Source organism: Gambusia affinis, linkage group LG22, assembly GCF_019740435.1.
Source record: "Gambusia affinis linkage group LG22, SWU_Gaff_1.0, whole genome shotgun sequence".
In the NCBI taxonomy this organism is placed as follows: Eukaryota; Metazoa; Chordata; class Actinopteri; order Cyprinodontiformes; family Poeciliidae; genus Gambusia; species Gambusia affinis.
Genome location: NC_057889.1, coordinates 7,314,212 through 7,337,717, shown reverse-complemented (window position 1 = coordinate 7,337,717; position 23,506 = coordinate 7,314,212). Strand labels below are relative to the sequence as shown.

Sequence of the window (23,506 nt, the reverse complement as noted above, 5' to 3'; positions counted from 1 at the left end):
ACATGCAGGAGTACCTCAGCAATGCTTAGGGTGGATGAACAGGAGGGGAGCCGCGCCTGGTGCCGCGGGAGAGAAAGGAAGGGAGAAGAGAAGAGGTTTAACAGAGCCAAAAGCCGGGTTGAGCAGGGGACAGAGGCACACAGAGACTGACAGGGGAAGCCCTCTGTCATTCAGGACGTCTAGGTCACGGGTCTCTGTGTGACTGTCGTAGATGGGCCTAGGCAGCCAAGGACGGGGTGGACATGGCAGGACAAGACGGGACAGGAAAGCACAAGAAAGGTCAGGACAGCAGGTAGGAGTCTCACTGGGATTCATTCTTCACCAGATCAACTGGAGCAGCGGTTTCACACAGGATAATTACACACTTCAAACATCATTTCATTTTGTTTCCTCGCATGAACAGATCAGCGCTTATGCTTCACATAGTAAACAATAAGGTGGTCTCAATTACACAGAAGTTCCGGTTTAAATAATTTTAGGTTGTACTGAACAGTTACACTGTAGAGCAGATCCGATTGTTTGCGTTTATCAGTTACAGTTATTTTGTTTTTCACCTGTTTCTTGAAAAATTCATCACTGAATCAAAGCCAACTGCTGTTCTGCTTTTTCTCCATGTGCTAGTTCGTGAAAAAACCCCCCAAAAAGCATCAAAACAAAAAACAGCACAAGGGACACTGTGCTGGCAGAGACACTGCTGTTGGTCTGAAAACCTTCCAGCATGGAAAGTGGAACGGTTTTCACTGAGAAATACTGAGAAATTAAAGGTGTCAGTAAAACAATGATGAACAACTAGAAAATTCCTGAAGAAATTTAACTGGGGCCTGCCAAAGTGTGCCCGTCGGTTTGGACCCAGCGTTCTGATGCTAACAATTTGCATCAATGCTAAAGAAAGCTGCAATGTAATCAATAGCATGTGGAGAATCACAAGAATGTTAAGTAAGCTGGACATGCAACATTCAGTATGATAAAGCAAGTGCATTAGCTAAAATGAGCAAATATGCTAATATAAGCATAAATACTTTCAGTAGCATGTGGGGTATCATTAGAATGTTTACTGTCATTTACTTACTCCATTAAGTATACTAAACATGGCTAATAAGTCTGAAAAATAGAAAATAGCTTATTTAAGCTAAAAGGCTAATGCTAATGAACTGCCTTGCTGCAAGGCAGTTCTAACCTCGGATAAACAGATAATGCAGAATGATATCACTGCACGCCTCGTGCACTGTCCAGAGGGGCATTTTGAGGCTTTTATTTTGAAATTTGCAGTAAGCTTCATATTAAATGCCCACACTAATCCAATGTGTAAGAGTGCTTTGGATAAACCAGTCACATAAAGCCAAAAAGAGCAATTACATGATGTAAAAATTCCCAAGGCTTTTATTTTGAAATTTTTGTTAAGCTTCATTTGAAAGGGTCAAAGTCATCCCATGTGTAACAGTCATTGGATTAAATCAGTCATATAACGCCAAAAAAGCAATGACCTGATGTAAAAATTTTCAAGGGCTTTTATTTTGAAATTTTCAGTAAGCTTCATTTCAAAGGGCTAGACTCATCCCATGTGTAACAGTGACAGGGTTAAATTAGTTATATACAGCCCATAGCAGCAAGTTTTTCTAAAGGCCATCTCAGTCCTCCTCTGTTTTAACTGAACTAGTAGTTCGAACTACAGTGATCTAATCCTGACATGTAAATACTGAATGTGAGCTGAAGAAGGTTTATGTTTAAACACTTGATGGGACAAGTTTTAAGAACAAAACCAGAATGTGTCCTGCACACATGAACAAACACAAAGGGCTTCAAGTCAAATTATTTTGACTTGAAGCCCACAGCAGTTTGACCCATATGATCAAAATACACTGCAAGGCAAAATAAGGAAGAAACAACTTCTGGCCGTAGCTACTTTCATCTAGTTTCTTCAAGCATACATCACACATCTTACGGGGTACTTCATTCAGTCTTATATTAAATAAACAAAAATATTAAAACCATTAAACTGGATTTTGCATTAAAATATACAATTAAGCATCTTTTATCCTTCTATTTCTTATAACTTGTCGGTTCCTTTCTGTTAACAGAACACCCAACTGCTTCCTTTAGCCTATGTAAAGGTTGAACTAGGCAAATTTGTGAAAAAAAGCAACAGATAAGTGTCATTCTTAAAACCGTGTTCCTGACCCTTTAGCTGATGATGCAATTGGCATTTATTTTTAAGTTATTTGCCCCTAAGACCATCAAGAGACCCTTTGGACTGAAAATGATACTTTCCAACTCTCTGTTGCAAAGGTTTGTTTGCTTTCAGGTAGAGTTTCAGTGAGAGAAACTAAACAAACTGATGGAAAAGCAAGGAATGTATATGTATAATAAGGAGATCGGCTTGTTTGTTTTTTAGCTGCAAAGATCTCATCATGTACAGTCCCTTGTAGAATTATTTGTGCTCTAAAGTTTTCTTCTGTTTTTGTAAGTTAAGATGTTTTAGATAAAACGGAAAGAAATATATCAGACAAAAAAAAACAAAAAACAAACAAAATGTAGTTGCCAGATGAATATTTTCCAACCTTTGCAAGAAAGGCTGGTCAACAAAAAATATATTTTCAGTGAGGTTACAAAAGCACATGGAGCAAAATCTACAGCATGACAGGCTTCGGTGATAAAAGAGAAACTTAAGGTGAATTTTACGTTTGCCAAAAAACATCCTGGGTCTGTATTCTCGAAGTCTTCTCTGAAAGCTTAAATTTTAGTCTAAAAATTCATGTGAAGGAGCTTAAGAATGATTTAAGCAGCTGCTGAGAGCAACTCTGAGCGTAGAGGTGAAAAATATTCCTATATTGGTAAGAAGGTGTGGTTGACCCTGTTGATAGTTGTGACCCTGTGATTGGTTGATACAGGAAATAAAATAAGCCATAAGAAAACAAATACGCCTCCAGTAATAAATTGAGAGAAAAATAATTGATCTTTGAATCTTGAATGGTTAAGAAAAGTGTCAAGACGGCATCAAAATATTTGATCGCGCCTTACTTACATCCTCATCATTAGTGTGATTTGTTCCAGCTTCTCGCAATGTTGCTACTTTTGCAACTATCTATTTTCAGAAAATATTTCTCTTTCGGTATTCCTGCCATCTTCCCTTCTTTGGCTCACTAAAAGGCTCCTCACTACTATGACTATTTTCACTTTAGCAGTTATCTTAAGGCTTAAGATGCTTTGCGACTTCAAACTTTAGCTTTATGAGGCAAAATCTAAGAAAAATCTTTAAATTTGAGAACTAAGAATGAAAAAAAAACATCAGTAAACAACACTACTCATGTTTCAGTCTTCTTTGAGACCTCAAGATAAACGGACCAGTTTACTAGAGAGACAAAACTGAAACTTTTGGGAGGGTGCGTTTGATCTTAAATTAACTCAGCATTTCTGAAGAACACCAACCTTCAGTTAAATATGGTGGATAGTAGTTTGATGGTCTGGGGCTGCTTTGCTGCAGAAGGACCTACACGTCTTAATTTAATTGATGAAACCATTAATTCTGCACTCGACTGGAAGATCCTGGATTAGAATTGCCACCCATTAGTTTGTGACCTAAAGCCTAAGTGCACTTGTGTTAAGCAGGATAACAATAATTCAAAGCATTTTGTATTTACTCAGATTACTTTTGTCAAATCTAAAATTTGTAACATTCAATTGTGATGTAAAAGTTAAAACAGAAGCAATCTGTAAGGAGGGTAATGCTCTGTCGCAGCAGGGTTAGCGTGTTTGCAAAAACATTTAAAATAATTTCCACAGCATTTGGCTGCATTTTGGTTTTTAGATATTTACCACAGCATGACACTGACTGCACATGAACAGAATGAAAATTATGTTAAGATTGTGCCCTCGACAAACCCTAATCTCTAAAGTGATGTGAAATCTGAACATGCACTTTACACTCTGCATCTTCAAACACAGAACTTGTCTAAAAACTGGCACCGAAAAGAAGAAAGACTGATCACTGTAGCTCATCACAATCAAATTCCACTGTTTACCCTGCAGCCATCTATCCGTTTTTCAACCTCATCCATACTGCCCTCTTTTCCATGTAGAGTAGTGCTGCAGCTGAGCTTAGTGGTATCAGTGCTTCAAACACACCATATGGCACCTTAACGAACAAAAATCAAGAACAAGAGTTGTTTTTTGTTACCTTTTGTAAGGTTCAGTAGATTGCTCAGCTTTAACACTGACTACAGTTGAGCTCTGTAAGATGTTGCCTTCCATATCCTCGCTCCTCATCCTGCCGTTTTATGTAATCATGTCTGCCACTTTCCAACACTGCAGGGGCACAACAGCAACTTCCTTCTCTTCATGACTCTGCAACCCACTGATACTTTAAAGCTTGTTGACAACCTCGTTGCTCCAAAACTGAGCCTCTTACCTCCTAACCCCTTCTGTGGCCTGACAGTGTACCTTCTTCGTGCTCATCAGGAGCATGTACAAATTAGATTTCCCTAAATATACACTCCATGCAACCAGGCCCATACCCACTCAGCTAAGAACACTAAAACATTCACTCATTAAACACACAAACAGAAGCCTGTAAACATTCTCTCTGATATGCAGAAGGAACGACATTACTTACCATCCTCTGCCTGGAGTCGAAACAGAATGAAGCTCCTCGTCACATGCACACGCAAACACCCATACGCGCAATTTTACACACTTGGTAACTGTGAGAGAGTCGCGAGGGTGAGGAAGACTGAGCAGAGAGCGAGGGAGAACAAGGAAAGGCTGGACTGGAAAGGATGCACGAGAGAGCAGGAGAGCAGCGAGGGAACAAAACAGCCCAAATGAGGAAGGGGAGAGGAAGAGTAGGGGATGGCTGTGGCTGCACATGCGGCTCTGTACACGAAATCATTCACGCATGACTGACTGAAAGTCTGTGTTTGTGGCTCTCTGTGTGAGGCTCTGTGTATTTCCCATGAGCATTTCTGTCATGGAAAATGTAATTTTTTCCCCTCACACCTCCCATCCTCATTTATGCTACTTTTATAGTTCTATATGACTTGGTCTGAGACCAAGGCACAACTCCTGAAAGTTGGACATACAGGTACCAATGGACAAAAAGCAAACAGAGAGACAAATCATGCAGCACAGGCTTGGCTAGTCACACAGTCCCCCTTTGCAGTTTCATCACCCTTTCCCCACCTCCCACTCCCTCCTGGTCCCTTGTCTTCTCAAACTCATTAGCTCCCTTGTCCCTTTCGCGCTCTCTTCACTCTCTCCCACACTTCTGTTCCTTCAGGCCCTCGTTTTTCCTTACTCTCTCCATCATAAATTCTCCACACCTCCAGCAGGCGCGGAGAGGAGAAGTCATTTTTATGAGCATTTTTACTGCACTGGAGGAGGACAATAACAGGTATCTGGAAGCTGCCTGAGTGTAGGAGACACAGACACACCTCGGCAATCAATCTGCGGTCGATACTGTCGGGTTCAAACCAAACTTGAATAATTTTGGGAGACGACAAAGTCATTTAACAAGTCTTATCTGTTGTTTCTGCTGAACAGTAAAGCTCCCAGTGCCAAAGAAAAATGCAGCGACACTGTGCGTTACTTGTGCACTGCAGCATACAGAGCCAGTGTCACAGTGTGTTCTTTGGAGACCTGTCTGCTCCAAGCCTGTGGTTTACATATACATCAGTGGGAACATAAAACCTGAGGTAAATCAGTATGCACACTGTGTGCTGAGGCACCCATACAAGAAGACTTTTACCCAAATGGGAAAGAGAAGAGTGCTTTATCATTTAGCCTCAACCTGAGTGTGAGATTTTTATCGATTTATTCAAATTATTTATTTCTGGTATCAGACTGATAACATATAGAAGCCCTTTATGTTAGGGAAAGAAGGTCAGCCCTCTTACAAGAGAAAATGGCCATACATTATTAGCAGTCAGGAATAGATTAACTCATTAATCTATAAATTGCATGCTGTGATGTGACATTAATAGCCCAACATCAATATTATTTTCATGTTCATAATAACCATGTAAAATATGTCTACCAGGAACTGTGTATGAGAGCTTATGGCTACATTCAGTAAGCAGGTGTTGATGCTTAATTCCAATTTTTATGCTGAAATCAGATTTTCTTGTTATGTGGTCATTGCTATTATTAATTAAACTCGACCACAATGAGGCTCCTGTGGGGACGGTTTACGCCCCAAAGTGACCCGCAGGTGCAGAAGAAGAACTTCGAGGTCACACAGCAGCGCTTTGTTTACAAAAGTAACAATCAATGGAGTCGTTTATGGATAAATTTTTAAGTTGATTCAAAAATGGGAGCAGGCATGATAATCACAAGATCATAACATAAAGAAAGGTAATAAAAAGAAGCGATGGTCCATTGTGGAGGATAGATTGCAATTTCTGTAGAGAAGTCTGATTAGATGAAATGGGGACTGACACAGATGTCTTTCATAATTTCATAATCTTCTTCTGGCTTCTTCTGGTGGAGAACCATGATGCATAAATGACATAAAAGCCAGATAAAATGCGACATGATCGTTCAGATTGCAGACGCTTTGAAAACAATCAGATACGCATCCAAATTAGTACCACATTTAGAAGTGGAATAGATCCAATATTTGGGAGGTGAAAATATCGGAATTGGGATGTTCAGACTGCCATGAAATAATTGACATATGTAGCTTAAGGACCCCAAAAGGCAGATTTGGATCACATCTGACTGCCCTGTGACACGATTTAAGACTTTTGTTTCTTTTGGTTGAGAAACATCCACTTATGTTTTTCCAATTGTCTACAAAGATGTAAAATTAATTCTGTCTGATGGACAGAAAAGACCTCAACTTGAAGAGAACTTAAAGGCCACTGCTATCATCCATTTCCTCAAGCAGAAAGACAGAAACCTCCCATGCTGGCTTTAAGATCACAGATCTGTCACACCACAGCCGGCTGCGCTGAAGATGTAGGAGTGCTTTCGCTAACAGTCAGGGTATAAATCATTCATCTCCATCTGTCACATCACCTCACTGTGTCAATGATCCTCTGTCACCATTTATTTGGAAGCGATGATTCTGTGATCTGTGTGCAGACTGGGCCTGAGCCAAACAGCATGAGGAGTTATTTTTCATCCTTGTCCCAGACAAACGTGACGTAGACCAACATGCAACCTTAGTTGTTCTGAATGCTGTCAAACTCAGTTTACTGTGATACTCTTTATCAGCAGCAGGGTTTTAATAATCCATCTTGATAAGGTGTCTCAAACTGTAGCTATCAAGGACTGGTTTCCTGGATTGTTTAGATGCGTTTCTGATTCAGCAAACCTGAATCAAATGGTTGAACTTCCTCCTATTAAGTTCTACAGAGTCATAATTACCTAATTATTTTTCAGACATGTTGAAGCAGAGCTCTTTCAAAGGATGAGAAGAAAATATTTTAATGAACACCAACCGTTCTCCTAAAGTTTCAGAGATTGTGAGAAGCAGCGTAAAGACTTCTGGCTAAACTTTGCTTGCAAGGAGGAAACACCAAAATGTTTTTAGAGATTATCTTTTTTCACGAGTAAATGCTTCAAAGCAATAAAGATGATTGATCATGATGGAGAATTTGGAGGGCAATTAGAAATTTTACCTTTTGTAGGTATATCTTGAAACTGATAAACACATCACTGTTTACAAAAATGACATTGTGAAAACTTTCAAATTTGAAAAAAGCCTAGTTTATTTTCCAGTCTCTAAAACAGACCAGAATAGTTTCTGGTGAGTGTCTTTGTTTATATTAAAACCTTAAGTTCTTCCAAAATCCAACTTATCCCCCAGCATATTCACACATGATTCACAGAAGAAGGATGAAAAAATACCTAACATTTTCCAACCACAGGTTAAACTCAAACAGCATTTGTGCATGAGTTTTTGACTCAAAAAAAAATAACGCCTCACATTTTGCTCTCATTAAAACAGCAACAAGAGGTAGAACCTGAACACCACATATACATACACCGTCAGCTATCTTCTGAGTCAGAGCCCCATCTCCCATATGCTTCATTAATCCAAACTCTATATTACATAACCATACTAAATGCTCACAGCAGTGTAAGGGTGCATCGACTCCCTAAATCCTGCCTATGCATGCGCTCCTGCTTGCATCTGTCTGAGTGTACATCAATCAGGAGACATGTGTGACAGACAAAGAAAATTAGGTAGAATCAACAGCTGCAGAGTTGCTCCGTTTGTAGTCTGCATTTGTTGGGTTTCTCTGTACTGCATGTCAGATGGAGACACGTTTTCTCCCTTGAGGATGATTCTGAGTGCAGATTTGTTGTGTGTGCTTGTAGGCGTGTGCATGCAGTCCCAGTTATTGCTGTGCAAACAGAAAGGCAGGGCTGGACATCAGTTGTCAATTCTGTGCTCTTCTTTCTTCCATGAGAACAAACACAGGATTTAATCATGAACAGAATAAACTGCTGAGTTTGTTTAACCCATGAAACATACATAAACACTCATCTCTGTGCAGTATGAAGCCTTGTGTAATGATAGCAGCAGCTAAGTGTAGGGTTGAAATCTTCTACCACTCTTTCCCTCCAAAGGCCACAAAGCATTGCTTATACCCTGCTATCAAACAGCAAAACCTCAGTGACATTAAAATACATCAGTGAACAGAGCCATTTTGCCTCTCGCTCCAGGGACAATGTGCACACAGCATCGGCAGCTGACTGCAAAGTGGAAATTTTAAACTACATATGGCAGCTTGTCGTTGAGAAACAGTTTGTATCAGGAAAGCAAATATGTATACCTTTAATGGGACATCAATCCCAGGTTATGTCTCCCTATGAACAAAGACACATTTGCCCAGACACTCATGTAAATTACAAACTCTGGCCTTGCTTGCTGACAGAAAAAGGCTTCACCAAACAGACATGTCGGCAGTCAGAAGGGGGGGCGAGAGCCTCAATGCACCACTGAAGCTAGCAGAAGTATGAAAGCTCTGCTCTTTCCAATTATTTACAGCTACACACTCATCTGGTCAAAACAACACAGCTGACTTTGAAGCTCTTTTGCTGGACCATTGGAACAGGCTCTGATCACAACAAGCAAGTAGAGGAATAAAAATAGAAGCTGGAAATTGACAATTTGAGAAAACAAAAGCAGTCCTGGAACCTGAAATTTTACTTGCACTTCTTGTAAAGTACAAACAAAGTGCTTGAGCAATAAAATAACCCAAGAGTTCTGGGTTAAAATCAATCAATGCAATTTCAAGTTAAGCCATGGCAGCTGTGAGCAGTAGAGAGCCTTGCTGCAAGTCACTTATTCATAAAATAATTACATTTCTTAAAACCACAGCTTCCATCTTTACAATTCATGTTATTTCAATGTCACTTCAAACTTACGTTTTGTCAGGAAAATGCTGAGTTTGGACATTTCCCACCCTTAGTTAGAAACATCTCTGCAATTTGCTAAATTTAAGTAGAAAAATAAAAAAATGTTGAAGGCAAAATGCCTTTTTCTGTCTTTCTGTATGGTTTCCTAGATACCTAATGGAAACTGAACATCATTCTCATTTTTTAATTGTTCCTTTATGCTAAGTTAATCTTCTACTGTTGGGTGTGTTATGCACTGGATTCAAAGTCAAAGATTCAATCAGGAGTATCTAAGATTTAAATACATAACCCAAATCTAAAATCGGCAGAATTTCATTATATTCTGATGATAAATAACATTAAGAAGACAAGAAGATTTAATCAGTATTTATCCTACTTTCACCTCTGTTCACTCCATCAGGCAACTTTTCAATCAGACTTCTTGAATAACACATTGTGGTGGTTTATTGTCTTTGACCTTTCACAACCCTAGAGGCACCTAAACGAGACAACGTACTTTCAGAAGGCTCCTGAAAGTGCGTGACCTATCTATGCACTCACTCATCCCCCCTTCTAATTTCCTCTGTCTCTAAAATCCCATCCTTCTCTTAGTTCCCATGGCAACCCCATCCTCCATTTCCATGACACCTGCCTGCTGTCCGAGAGGCACGTGGAGGGTTGACACAGAGATGAAGTAAAAGAGAGCAGGAAGAAGAGTCAGAGAGGGAAGAAGAGAACTGATGCCATTTGATATTTTTAAAAACCTGTAGGAGAGATCAGATAAAGCAAGACAGGATACACAGCAGTCTCTTCCAGTTCTGTTCAAGAGAACCAATGTGCTATTAATTAAAGGAACATACATATATAACAATATTTAAGTATCTTTTCTGGGAGACAACAGGCAGAAGATACTGCGATATTTTTCAAAAGATGTTTTTTGGGCAGAAAATTCACTGCTTGCTATCTCCATGAATAAACAAAAATAAGGAATCAACAACAGGTTTTCATATAAAAACAACATGAACATATTTCAGGAGGAGACACTGAAACTTTGCAGTATACATGTGTATCGTGTGCAAGCTGTTATGAGGTGTAACTTTGCAGTCTGCAAAAGGAAAAACATGTAAACACAAGTAAGATAAAATAAAAGACAACAATCATGCAAAAAGAATATAAACTGATCCAACAAAAAAGTTAAAGCGTAACAAAAGCCAGCATTAGGAAATAAACCGGTAATAAAGAACATGATAAACAAAACTGAGCAGTGAGAGGAAAGAAGGGCTTTTTTCACCATCACTGTTATTCCATTTGAGTCCACAATTGTTCCCCAAAGAACAGAGAAATGGCTTCTTACTTAAGGTAGATATCAATGCAAATGCTTGGCTTCAAACTAAGTTAAGAACTAACTGAATTTTAGAAAACAGAGTTTTATTTTGGATTAGACTTAAACCAGTAAAGGCTTTTATCACACTGGAAATAGTTTGTGTTGATATGCAAGCTCAGAGGCTGTTATGACTTTTCATTTCTGGCTTGAGTTAAAACAAAAGTTTGACAATTTATTTTTGGAAAATACTGTCATCTCGGCACATCAAGGACCGATGTCTTGCCAAAACCAGTGGAGTGATGTGGCAGCCAATGAAATTTGTGGGCTGATCGGTACTTTGTAAAGGACTGACGAGTTAAATAGAAAAGTAGAAGACATGATGGTGTAAAGGACTGACGAGTTAAGAAAAAAAGAAGATGTGATGGTGAACAACTCTTTGTATGTGACTGGCAGGTTGGGATTTTCCAAAAACGTACTGAGGTTAAGGTTCAAAACACCTTGGCTGTACGTTGGAAAGGACCACACCTGCACTTTGAAAGAAACTTTCACCACCTTTTTATTGAGCATCTAAAAATGATACTAACGATAGCTGAGAGGCCTGCAGCATATTTCTGAGTGTATTTGTAACCACTGACCTCATTCATATACAGTAGTCTCCAGATCTTTAACACATTTGGTAAAGATTTGTGAATAGATTAACTTGTATTTCCCGACCCCTGAGGTGCAATGCAACATCTGCCTTTCTTGAAAAAAAAATTATGTCTTTCCCATATTAAACAATGGCTAAATTTTGAAGACAGGAAGTCATGGATTTCAAATTAAATGTTCTTAGAACCCCCCAATCATCTAAAAAAGGAAAAAGCAGAATTAGAAAACAAAAAAAACAGCCACATTTTTTAGGAATTGTCAAGGGTTTACTAAATGTTATTGAAGCTATCAAACATTTTTTTGCTTCACTTTATTGCTACTAAATCTAAATTTGGTCTAATGTGAAGATGGGAACAGATAGACAGCGGAAAACTTCAGGAATTGTTTTGAATATTTGCGTGGTAAAACAAGAAGATTTTCATTGAAATTAATATAAAGTGCTATTGAAATAGATTATTTTAAAGTATGATGCATTGATTGTTCTGGTTCACCATGTATAAAGTAAGATCTGAGAATAGGAAGCCAAAACACCACAGATTTACAAGTTTGTCATCTACCATTAAAGTTCTTCTGTTCTTATGTTTCCGACCTTTGCAATGTGAAGAAATTCTAACTGCTTCCCAGCACAACTCAAAGCAAGTAAAACATTTAAGAGGTTGTACATTCAATTAAAAACAAAAATTATTCGACTATTACCCAATGAAATAAATATTGCAAATATCTTCGGAATCAAACAACGGCCTGTTGAAAAAAAGCAAATGTAGAAAGGAAAGGTCATGGTAAAAATAAAGAAAGAAGGCAAATAAAAGAAAGTAAATTTCAGAACTTAACAGAAGAAATAAACCTTTGGTGTTCCGATGAACACACACCAGATAGTGACGTGTGTATATGTAAGGTTAGTGTACTTGTTTGTGTCAGAGTGTCCACTCACTTTGGGTGTGGGACAGGAAGCAGTAGAGAGGCGGGAGGTTGCCTGGGCGCGAGGCGACTCGGAGGGCGTGGTACTGAGGGAGGCTGCATCCCTAGGTAACACCTGCACACCCCGCGAGATGATGGAGTCTGGGATCTGAGATCAAACATATATGCAGACATCCAGTCATCCAAACACAACACACAGGCTATGTAATCTCTTACACAGCCTGACTTTGTTGCCAAAACTTTTGTGTTGATTTCATATTACTATAGCACATGGTCCCATACTTCTTGCACTTTTTTAAATGACATTATTTCAGACAACAAAGTATGTGTTTTTATTGTACAAGGAAACATGTTTCTGTGCACATGACAAATAAATGTTGTACTTGAAAGTGATTTTAGCCTAAGGTGAGGGCATAGGGTGTCCTAACTTTATCCTCAGGAAAACAAATTTATGTTGATGTGCTTACTTAGTAAAGCAAAGCACATGTTGTTGTTCAAGTTAAAACAAAGATACAGTAATAAGATTTGGAATCAATTTGTGAACATTTCTTGAGAAACAAAATGTAATTTTATCCCATGGTTGCACATATAATCCACAAATTTGGACATAGACACATAAATGAGCCACAGCAAAACAATTTTTTTGCATTTCTAAGAGGAGAATGTCAGTCTGTGCTGATGAAGATGAAAACACAATCTTCTCACAGTTAACACATGTTGATGAAAAATGTTAATGATGGGTGAGATTTTTGCATGGTGGAGTCTTACCAAAATGTAGCTGTGACTGGACAATGAGGTGGGATGTTACCCTGACAACACAGCCATTAAGAAGGGTCCATGCTGCAGACAGGACAGGACAGGACAGGATGATGGGAATGGAGACATGCTCTCTCAGAATGTAGTTGTGTGCAAAATTTGCAGACTTCAGCCGTCAGGTGTATTTTATGTAAGGTTAAACCAAAGCACCGGGATGCTAATCCATTCTGGCATAGAGTTCACTGTCCAACAGGAAGTTATACAACTCAGGATTAGGAAATGACATGATGACATAATGCACTTGATGATACAAATAAAAAAGCTGTACGCACACAAATTCATGTAGAAGTAGTATTTTACATGGTTTAGCATTAATTGGCAATGAGTGATGTTTAGTGACACAGCAGGGACTTTCAACACAATGCTTTGCATGAATGATGTGCAAAAATGTCAAAGACAATTGCTTAAACTGGATGCAATCAAGCTTGACGATAACAAAATAAAGTGAACAATCCTCCCCTCTCATCTGTCCTGGTACCTTGGCAGTGATGGATGCAGAGGTGATGTGGGAGGAGGAGCTGTCCTCGGTGGATGCCACTCCGCTGTCCTTCTTCTCCTCATCCTCCTCCTCGCACTGCACACCTTTGTCTTCTGTCTGGCGGCGCGGCGAACTGTTGGGAGGCGGCGAAAGGGGTGGCGGTGGCGAAGGCAAGTCCTCCAGCTCGTCTACCACCTCTTTTACCTTCACCACCGCGTCCCGAAGGAGGTCGATGGCGTGCGGCAGCGCTGGGAGGATGAACTGAAAGCATTCCTGGGGCGGATTGATATTAAACACGCTTGTTTGTAGCTCTTTTTGAAAATAACATCAACAGAAGAAACATAATGAAAGCTTAGAATTTTTTTGCATAAATTATAAACCCAACAACTATTTGAATATGTAATATCTTTCTTTCTAATGATGAAAAAAATATTCCCTGAAAACTAGCTTTGAACAGAAATGGTGTTATGCATCACATTGTTGAACTGTCAGAACTCTTCCTCCGTATAAAACTAAAATGCAAATCCAAGATAGATACAGAATTACATTACATGCTGTGAAAAATCATACTCGTATCAATGTAAATCTGACGAGAGAGATGACAGGGAGTCTGGGAATTTACAAGGAGATTCTTGTTTGTTTTTCTGTGAAACCCCCAGCTCGTCACAGTGCCGACTAGAGGCCAAATCTCTAAAGTGCTTCTCTTTCCCATGTCTTTCCAGCTCAGTTTTCCTCTCTGTGTCAGTGTGCCTGTGGGCTTCTCGGCAGTGCTAAACGCTCTATTCTCCTCACTCTCAAGACAAGAGCTAATCTGTGAAATTATTTATTGCTCTGTGTATTTTAAGCATTGAGTGGATACATTATTTATCCACCACACACTTTACACTGGCTGCCAACGGGCTTTCATAGCAAGCTTTCCACTCCACAATCTGTTGTTATCTAAGATGGACTGAATCTGGCAGGATTAACCTTGATTTGAGCAAATTCCATATACCCACACTGACACTGATGCATGAGTGGAACAGCATTTTCCTCCTGTCTGCATGCTTAAGGCAGACTATTGGACAGCCAAGTGTAACAGGAAAAAAATAAACGGTTTATCTCAGTAATAGAATGCAATGTCTGCTAGGAAACCTTTTCACACATTTCTTTGTATTAAAGTTGACATATTATGCTTCCTCGAATGGGTTAGGATAGGCCTGTAAGCTACACCAAATATGTTCATTACATATTTTGCAAAAATCTTAGTTGATGAGATCTTAGTCTGTTCAGTTCTGCCTATTTTGAGCGTCTTTCAGAATGAGCTGTTTTAGGGCCTCCTATCAATTTAAATACAAATAAGATGCCGCTGGCCATGCCCCCAACTCACCTATTTAACGTACAACCAAATGTACAGCCGTACAACTTTGAAAAGCATAATTGGAGCCTCCTGCACAACCAACAAGAATGCAGCAAGCAGTTTCTGGATGGCAAGTCAACAACAAAACATTCTTTTCCATTGTACAACGCATACAGCATAAAACCATCTGACCCAAACATGCTGGAGCTCAGCCTGGGTTGCTAGGTGACGGGGCTAGACTTCGCTGGGGTTGCTAGGTGAGAGGCAGTGCCTCCTAATTTGTGACGTTACATTTGGAAGGTTTTTGAAACCGTTAATTTTTCCAAAAACTGAAGAATATTAACTTATTGCCAAAAATGGCTGGGTGTCTTTTTAAGCATTTATACTGTTTCCAGAAGCTGTAGAAACCCAAATAGACGTACAAAAATGTTCAAACACAAAGAAGCCCAACAACTTCCTTGAAGACTGCTAATGGTTAATCATAATGCGTTTACAGACTAATCTGAATCTGAAAGATCTAGGTGGCGAGTTGATGATGTTAAGAGCCTGGAGATATTTCTTCTCTCTGAATTTGAGTTTTCACTGAGTCCTAGGAACATTTTCAAGGTACATCAAGAGTGTTTATATATATAAATAGAGAAATGGTTGAAAAATATTTTTTAAATTAAAACAAACAACAAGTTGCATATGTTTTGCATAACAATTTGTGACTATGAATTAAGTTTCAAAATCTATAAGGTTAAAGAAGAAACATTTGGGGAGGTTAGAAAGTCATCTGCTCAAGAACTGGTGATACTTCTATAAAATGTTAGACTTATTATCCACTCATCTACATCCTCATCTGTGAGTTCACGTATGACCAAAATAGGTCAGAGCTTTTGTCTTATGCAGGGCAGTGTTAGAGTAATCTGCACATTCATAACGCTACATGTTACCGAACCGGTGTTTGTATTTTTTTTCTGATTCATAAACTACACCCAAAGGCAGAACTGCTTTTGCATTCATTCCACCAACCAAAAAACACATCTCTGGTCTGATGCAGTTGTTACATATTGTGGCACCATTCATGAATTTAGGCAAACAATATTTGGTAATTCTAAAGCATATTTACATAAAGTACAGCCAGAGCAAATTTCATCACATTCACACAAAGACCAGAGGAGTTTACGTTAAAAATCTGTCGACTTTTAAAATCTGCATAACCACAATTTAAAAAAAAAATTATTTGTGAAGCGATCCTAATGCAGATTTTATTACAGTTCTGAGTGATTTTTCTTCCATTTTGTTGTTCTTTTCCAATTTAGTTGATCACTTTTGCACCTGCTGTGTTTGTAACTAAGAGGGATCATGTGAACTTATGCGCAAAAAAAAAGAGAAAATCTTTTGCATCTGTTGTACGGCTGATCATATTTGCATCTAGTTGTAGTAAGAGGAATAGGCACTGTTAATCTGGAGCAGATATAAAGCAAGCATTGCATCCATAACAGCTGGAAGAATTGAGGCATTTCTAGCACTTGGCAAACAGACAGTTTCCACACTAGAAACAACAACAGCAATGACATCTTTTAATCATTTGCTTTTAGCACAAATCAGACTGAAAATGAACACAATCAATAATTGTGAGGAATCAAAGTAAGTGGATATTCCTTTTTTAATACATTACTGTCTGTCTGAGTTAGATGTTATTGCCACCTTGTTACTTGGAAGTGGTATTGCAGTGTATCTCTGTTCTTTTTGTTTGAACAGAGATATACATTTTCCAAACATTTATAAGACAAGGTCTAATCATTGGATTTTATTCCTGCATAACAGTGAAATAATTTTCATCCTTTACTCATTTGATCTTCGTCTTTGAATTGAATTGACCAGAGGAGAAACTGTTATTAATCCATGTGAATGTTTTCTTTTTAAAATTGTTACTTTTATGGAAAGATTATATTACTGGGGTATTATTTTCCAAACCACAGACTCCAAACCAATGTTAAAATTATTCTAGTTTATGCACATTTAATAAGACATGTCCCACAAATCCCAGCTATTAAAATATTCACCCAATCTGTCTATGTCGTTTTTTGACTTCTGCAGCTAAAAATTCACAATGAGCACTTTGACATTAATAGGCTTCATCTGCCTAGCTCAAGTGGACTTCCTTGTTATCCTTATGAGAAGAGATCAGTGTAATAAAAGCCTCCAATGAGCTGCCAGGGCCTTTAAGTTTACCTGGGGTTTGACGAGGGAGACACTAATATGGCAGCAGATGGGGGAGGAACGGGGTGTAACTGATGGAACGGAAAATAAAACTGATCGAGTAAAGCCACCGTGTAACAAGACAGAGATGGATGTGTTGGACACCAATGCAAGGAGGGAGAACAAAGGAGAGAGAGAGAGGAGACACTTGTGGACGCACATGGTTTGGATAATCATATATAGACAGACGGCAAAGCAATAAAACCCCAAGGAAAATATGTTTAATGTATCTATTGATTAAAAAAATTCTAGCAAATGCAAACGGCACTTCACATTAAGTCAGAAATAATTACATTTACACGTATATAGTTTATGCATATTGACATACGAATTAATTTATGTAGCACGAATGGGTCTCATGTCTTGGAGCAAGGAGAATGCAAAGACAACGATGTCCATACAAACAGGCCACAGCTTAACAAATGAACTTTCATTCTTATAGTACATTTGTTATGAGTTTTGTGCTCAGACTTTAAGACACTTGTTTTAGGTGTGGGGAGAATTAATGGAAAATTAATTAAAAAAAGCAACCAAAGTCAATCAAGAGACGTTATGTGGAAATCTGGCTCCTTAGAAACAAAACAAAGAAAATAAAGGTGGCTAAAAAACCTTGGCAATGGTCTGTAGATTTGTTCCACAACTACATGGGTAACTGCATTCACTTTTCACAGACAAACTAAAAATACAGTCAATAAACTTCAAGTATGGCCCTTTTATACATCCATGTACATCCTCAGGGGCAACTGAGGTTTAATGATTTCTTATCACTGCATCAAAAATCCCAAATAAAAACTAGAGATGCAGCAAAAAAATTTACGTTTCCAACTGACCAATCATCGCACAGGACCAAAATCAGCCATATTCCAACTTCCAGCAGGTTGAAAACTCAACAATTGGCTCTTCTTCCAGAAAGCCACAAAGTTCAACTACCAGGTCCTGGAGACAAAACACTCTTTAGTGTGGATGGTGTTACTGGATGGAGAAGACTCAAAGTAAGATTTTCTGGTGAATTTGTGCTTTTCAGCTGACAATAGGAAGGCTGAGTAAAAGGGATTTTTAAAAATTCATTCAGGCTTTCTGTAATGAAACATGCTAGACTTGAAAATATTGATAGCCTTTCAGAAATCTTTGATTTTAAGTGATGTTCTCTAGTCTTGAAATAATGGTTGTGCAGATTCACTCTTTTCCTTCATATGTGGTTTTTGTGTTCTGCTATACATGTTGAAACTGGTGGACAATCATATGTGTCATGTGAACAACAAACAACTTTATCATTTCCTACCTGGGAGCCTTTCTTACTTCCTGGTAAGTTGATGATGAGCGTTTTGCCTCGGATACCGCAAACAGGTCTGTGAACACAGAGCCATTATGAGACAACATGATTCAGAACTGCATGTTCAGTCAATGTGGAAAAAAATTGCACATTAATATTGTATTATTGCAATCAATTTTGACATCCTATTGTTGCAATATCCTTTGCAAATGTCACCAAGAAGGAGAAAAGTATTGACTGATGTCACCATTTAGGATTTGTCTTTAAATGCTACATTTGTGCTGTTGTGTTTGTCGGACCTGGAAAGCATGCCTAATGGTGTGACATTGAGGGATCCCATCAGCATTGCCAGAGACATCCCAGGAGCCTCCCGCTCTATCACCTCCTTAGTGGCCTGGAAAGAAACACAAACACGGAGAACCACAGAACCAAGTGTGATTGTAGTCTAACAAATTATGCTAGCTCTGCTATCAGCCTAAAAATATAAACCTGCAGAACTGTTCTTCAAAAATTAGAATGACACCAAAGTGAAAAATATGTTACAATGTTTTTTTGGTGTCATCCAACTGAGAAATACAAAATATGTTTCCAATTGATATTTCTAGTTCAGATTTAATTATTTAAAATGCAAAATATAACTTGACAAAAATAGTTTGACACTTTCTGGCTGATCTATTCATAAAATTGCAACAAAAAAAAAGTGCATATAAGATGCACTTTTTGGGTTTGGTTTGCTGGGCTACACAGTCATGATAAAAATGTCAAGACTTAAATGACAAATGACCTCTGTTCACAAAGTATTAAAAAATCCTCAAAACTAATCTTAAGTGGTAAAAAAAAAAAGACCCCAATAAAACAAGCAAACAAAACAAAATACCGCAAATTTTCTCATGATGTAATCAATAGCATATGGGACCTAAATGAAGAATCAATCAAATAACCATACATGTTTTTGCTTTATTAGAACTTCAAATATAGAAAGTTTAAAGAATACATTTTGAACATGTAAGATCTAACAATGAAAACACAAGACTGTATAATAATGTAAAGTATTCTTACACACACAAATAAAAAAAAATTAAAAATTATAATCACTCTAAAACAAATCTGGTAGATTGTGTTCATACCTAGTGACTATTTTGGTTTTGTTGAACTGGATTTAATTTTAGGCAGCTTACAAATTCAGTCCTTTAACTGCATAAAGAAAAGCGCTAAAACTAATTAAAATGTGCTTGGACAACTTACAAGCAGTGATGACATAGTTACTTTGAAAAAGTAACTTTAATCGGATTAATTATAAAGTGAATAAAGGTCAGCCAACATAAAAACTATGTTGGATGACCTTGAGTGAAGTGATTCTTAAAATTCAACAACAGGAATGTAGAGAAAATATTTAAAAGTAGAGGAGTCCCTTATATGTATCCTGTGAAAAGGGATATAAAGAAGGGAGAAAAAAGGAAACAGGAGACCAGTTGGGATGGATTTGTTTTGTTTTGAAGTAAATTCTAGCTTAACTAGTTTTTTTTTCACATGTTTTAGAAACTTGTTCCTCTGCTTTGTGAGATAATGAATTAGATTTTTTCATTATATTTGAAAAGGATGCTGAGACTCTATCAACATGGAGATTAGTTGGAACCAGACTATGAGGTTATGAAATATTAGAAAATTAGATTTTAAGAAAGGCCTACAGTGATATCCTTTATCGCACAGAAATGACATTTTTCATAATCAGCAATTTAATGTAAATGAAAGCAAGATGGAGTTTTATTTTCCTTTTTTAAATTTAATTAGCTTGGTCTGAAGATAAGACTAATATTATTTGGAGGCACTTTGTAATACAGCATTCACTTTTCCAGAACTTAGAAAAAAAAGCAAACAACCGTCCCCAAGATGAGGAAGCTTGCTTCCACAAAAAAGAAAGCAGAGGAGTTTAACATCCAAAGGTTTAATTGCATGGATTTAATTGGAAGAGAAGATATTTCCCCAGTGATTTAAGAGACCAAATCAATATCGACTGCTAATGTAGATAAATGTAGATGTGGAAGAGATAGTTAAGGCTTTCTTTTCAGGCAGCTGAGACGTAGACTGGGTAATTTGGTAATGGATTCAATAAAACACATAACATGCCAAATTTAATTTAATTTAATTTTGGACAGATGCATGGAGAGTTTTGGAAACAATTTGATATTGCAATTCATAAACAGAATGTGACTTTATGTATTTTCTGTCCACAAAAAAGCACATTGTAGTGTATTAAGACATAAATGTTGAACAATGGAGTTAAGTTACACAAAAAGAAATCACTTATTTATTAAATAATAAAATGACTGATCTAAACCTATCATCCACTGAGGTTTTAAAACATTTTATTCATCTTGTGTTTGGAAAAAAAACCTTTGTTGCAGCAAAGCTTTCTTATTAGAGACACACAACACTCTTTAAGATGTACCTCCAAGAATAATTTTCAATCTCTATGCCTACATTTGCTTATGTTTACATATACACAGTAAAAACCAGAAACAGTATATAAAATGTAAATACAAAGCAGAAAAACATCAGTAAAACTAATCAAAACAGCCATGAAATACAATATACCATCCAATTACAAATGGAGATAAAATAGAAATGTGGTGACCAGCCAACCATTAATGACCAGTGGTCAAGAGGAGTGTCTCCATAATCCACAAAATTCAATACATTTTTATTTTTACATAATAAGGTAACACAAAAATATTATACAACAAAATAATACCCGATTAGCTGCTTTGTATTAATACCCTTCATTTAATTTCCTGTGGAATACATTAGTAATTACAGTCAATTATTTTATGAAAACAACAGAGAGAACTTTTTAAAATATCAAAAACTATTGGGGGATTATTAAAATAATAATAACTAGACATAAAATTAAGTTTTGTCTTTAAACCATCATTCCTTTTACAGAAAAAGCCTTTGATAAAGGAAGCACTTCTACTCCTTTATTTCCCCTCTGACTACAGGACTAATTAGTGGTAATCAGTGTTGTAACACATGCGTGTGATCAGCAAAAGCAAGCTGCTAATGAAGCAAATGCAGCAGCAGGAGACATGTGCCTCTCAACACACATTCAAACATAAAAAAGTTTGTCTACTACCTACATTAGAGATCATCACACCTGTAGTTTGCAGAACTGTCTCATAAGCAAGACATCTTGCAAAAGTCTGTATATTCTCTACACTTTCTCATATGTTGTGACTTTAGAACAGGGGTGGGCAACTCCAGGCCTCGAGGGACGGTGTCCTGCAACTTTTAGATGTATCTCTACTGCAACACACCTGAGTCAAATAATGAGGTCATTAGCAGGACTCTGGAGAACCTGACTGCACTTGGGAGGTGATTCAGCTATTGGATTCAGGTGTGTTGAACCAGGGAGACGTCTAAGAGTTGCAGGACACCAGCCCCCGAGGACCAGGACTGCCCACCCCTGCTTTAGAACCACAAACAGGAGTTTGTTCTATTGGGATTTCAGAGTGCTATTTGTCAAATGAAAGAAATAAACTACATGGCTTTCAAAAAGTATGATGTGCATCTGTGGTCATGCTTTTTGAGTCGTATTTGTGAAACTCCCTTTCTTTGCAATTATTGCTACATAAAGTTAACTTTTCCTGTAAGCTTAGTGTTAATGTTGTAGAGAAAGTTTTGCAGCATCCAATATGTATTGTTATTATTATGGAATTATCTATATTTATTTGTATCCATTTTCCCCATTAGATCTGCCTGGTTCCCCTTTAGCTGAAGAAGAAAAACATCCCAGCATCATGATACTGCCTCCATCATGTCTTACTATCCGGTTGGTGTGTTCATAGTGATGTGCAGTGCTTGGTTTCCTGACATGAAGTGTGTTGAGGTGGGCTATAAAGTTAATTTTGGCCTCCTGTAATCAGATCTGTGCATTTAATGTTCAATTTTGAATTAGGCTTTAAATAATCTATTTATAAAAAAGCAAAACAACAACAACAATAAAAAACGCAATCACCAAAAATAAGTTTCTGTGTTATTATTATGGCATTGTCTGCTTTGGCATTGTGCTCATATTTTTTTATGTTTCATGACTGCCCCTTTTGTACAGCTTTGAGATTAATCCCACACTGTGCATTTTTGTTTTGAAACGTCAGAGTGAGTAAAAGAATATAAAGTAAAACAGAAGATCCGAAAACAAAAGCTTGATAAAAATTGATATAACAACAAGAAACGTCCAACAACATACATCCAGTTTCACAAAACCGTTAGGAAATTATTTGATCAAAAGATCTTGGTGTTTATTTTTTGTTATCGTTAAGTGTGAAAAAAAAAAGTCTTAATTTGATTTAGATTTTAAAATATATTAATGATCTACTTTGTCATTTGATTAGCTGTACTTTGATATATCATGTCATCCATTTTTTCATATTTTGTTTTCTAGGGTTTGCTAAAGGACAAAACATTGCCGGCTTTGATTGACAAGAAGTTCTCAGGAAACATTCAATAGGTAAGCTCACCTCTGGTGTTACGTCTCTCGGGGCGAAGCCAGTGCCCCCAGTGGTGAGGATGAGGTTGAGTTCTTTCTCATCACACCAATCCACCAGTGTTTCCTGTTGGTAAACATGCACAAAATTCATACTTATGCAAATCTTATGTGAAGATATACACATCACTACAATACAATGAGAGAAGCAGACCAATTATGTTTACCTTGATTTCATCTATCTCATCTGGCACTATCTTGTAGGCCACAATCATGCCCCCCAACCTTAGAGACAAGGAAGAAGACAATGTCATGGTACAGAAAGAAAATTATTTTCTTTATCATTACAAACCCAGCACAGTTCTCATAGCTGGAGAAATTGTGACACGCATGTTATATGTAAAGAAGATGAGTTAAAACCCAAGGTGATTAGGTATTTAACTGACAGACAATCTGTTTGGTCTCATGATACTTTACTAACAGGGATGGGATCATGAATGGGATATGTTTATGTAGACTTATAAACAATGTCAAATATGAAAGTAACTAGAAACACTGCAACAAAACAAGGGGGGAAATGCCCTTGAAAACTCCTCATGAAAGGATTTTCCCCAGGATGGCCCAGAGAGAGGAAGCTC

The 23,506-nt window shown here is 37.6% G+C and overlaps 1 protein-coding gene across 1 annotated transcript in view; it reads right to left on the bottom strand.

The window, feature by feature from the left end:
• gphnb (gephyrin b) overlaps positions 1-23,506 on the bottom strand; it is a 160,192-nt gene that overhangs the window by 24,908 nt on the left and 111,778 nt on the right. Inside the window, exons 5-11 of the mRNA XM_044107236.1 lie at positions 23,096-23,153; positions 22,903-22,995; positions 18,685-18,779; positions 18,395-18,461; positions 13,527-13,799; positions 12,246-12,380; positions 15-56 (exon numbers count right to left, since the gene is read on the bottom strand). Coding sequence (XP_043963171.1) covers positions 15-56; positions 12,246-12,380; positions 13,527-13,799; positions 18,395-18,461; positions 18,685-18,779; positions 22,903-22,995; positions 23,096-23,153 — 763 coding nt within the window. The remainder of the gene's footprint in view (positions 1-14; positions 57-12,245; positions 12,381-13,526; positions 13,800-18,394; positions 18,462-18,684; positions 18,780-22,902; positions 22,996-23,095; positions 23,154-23,506) is intronic.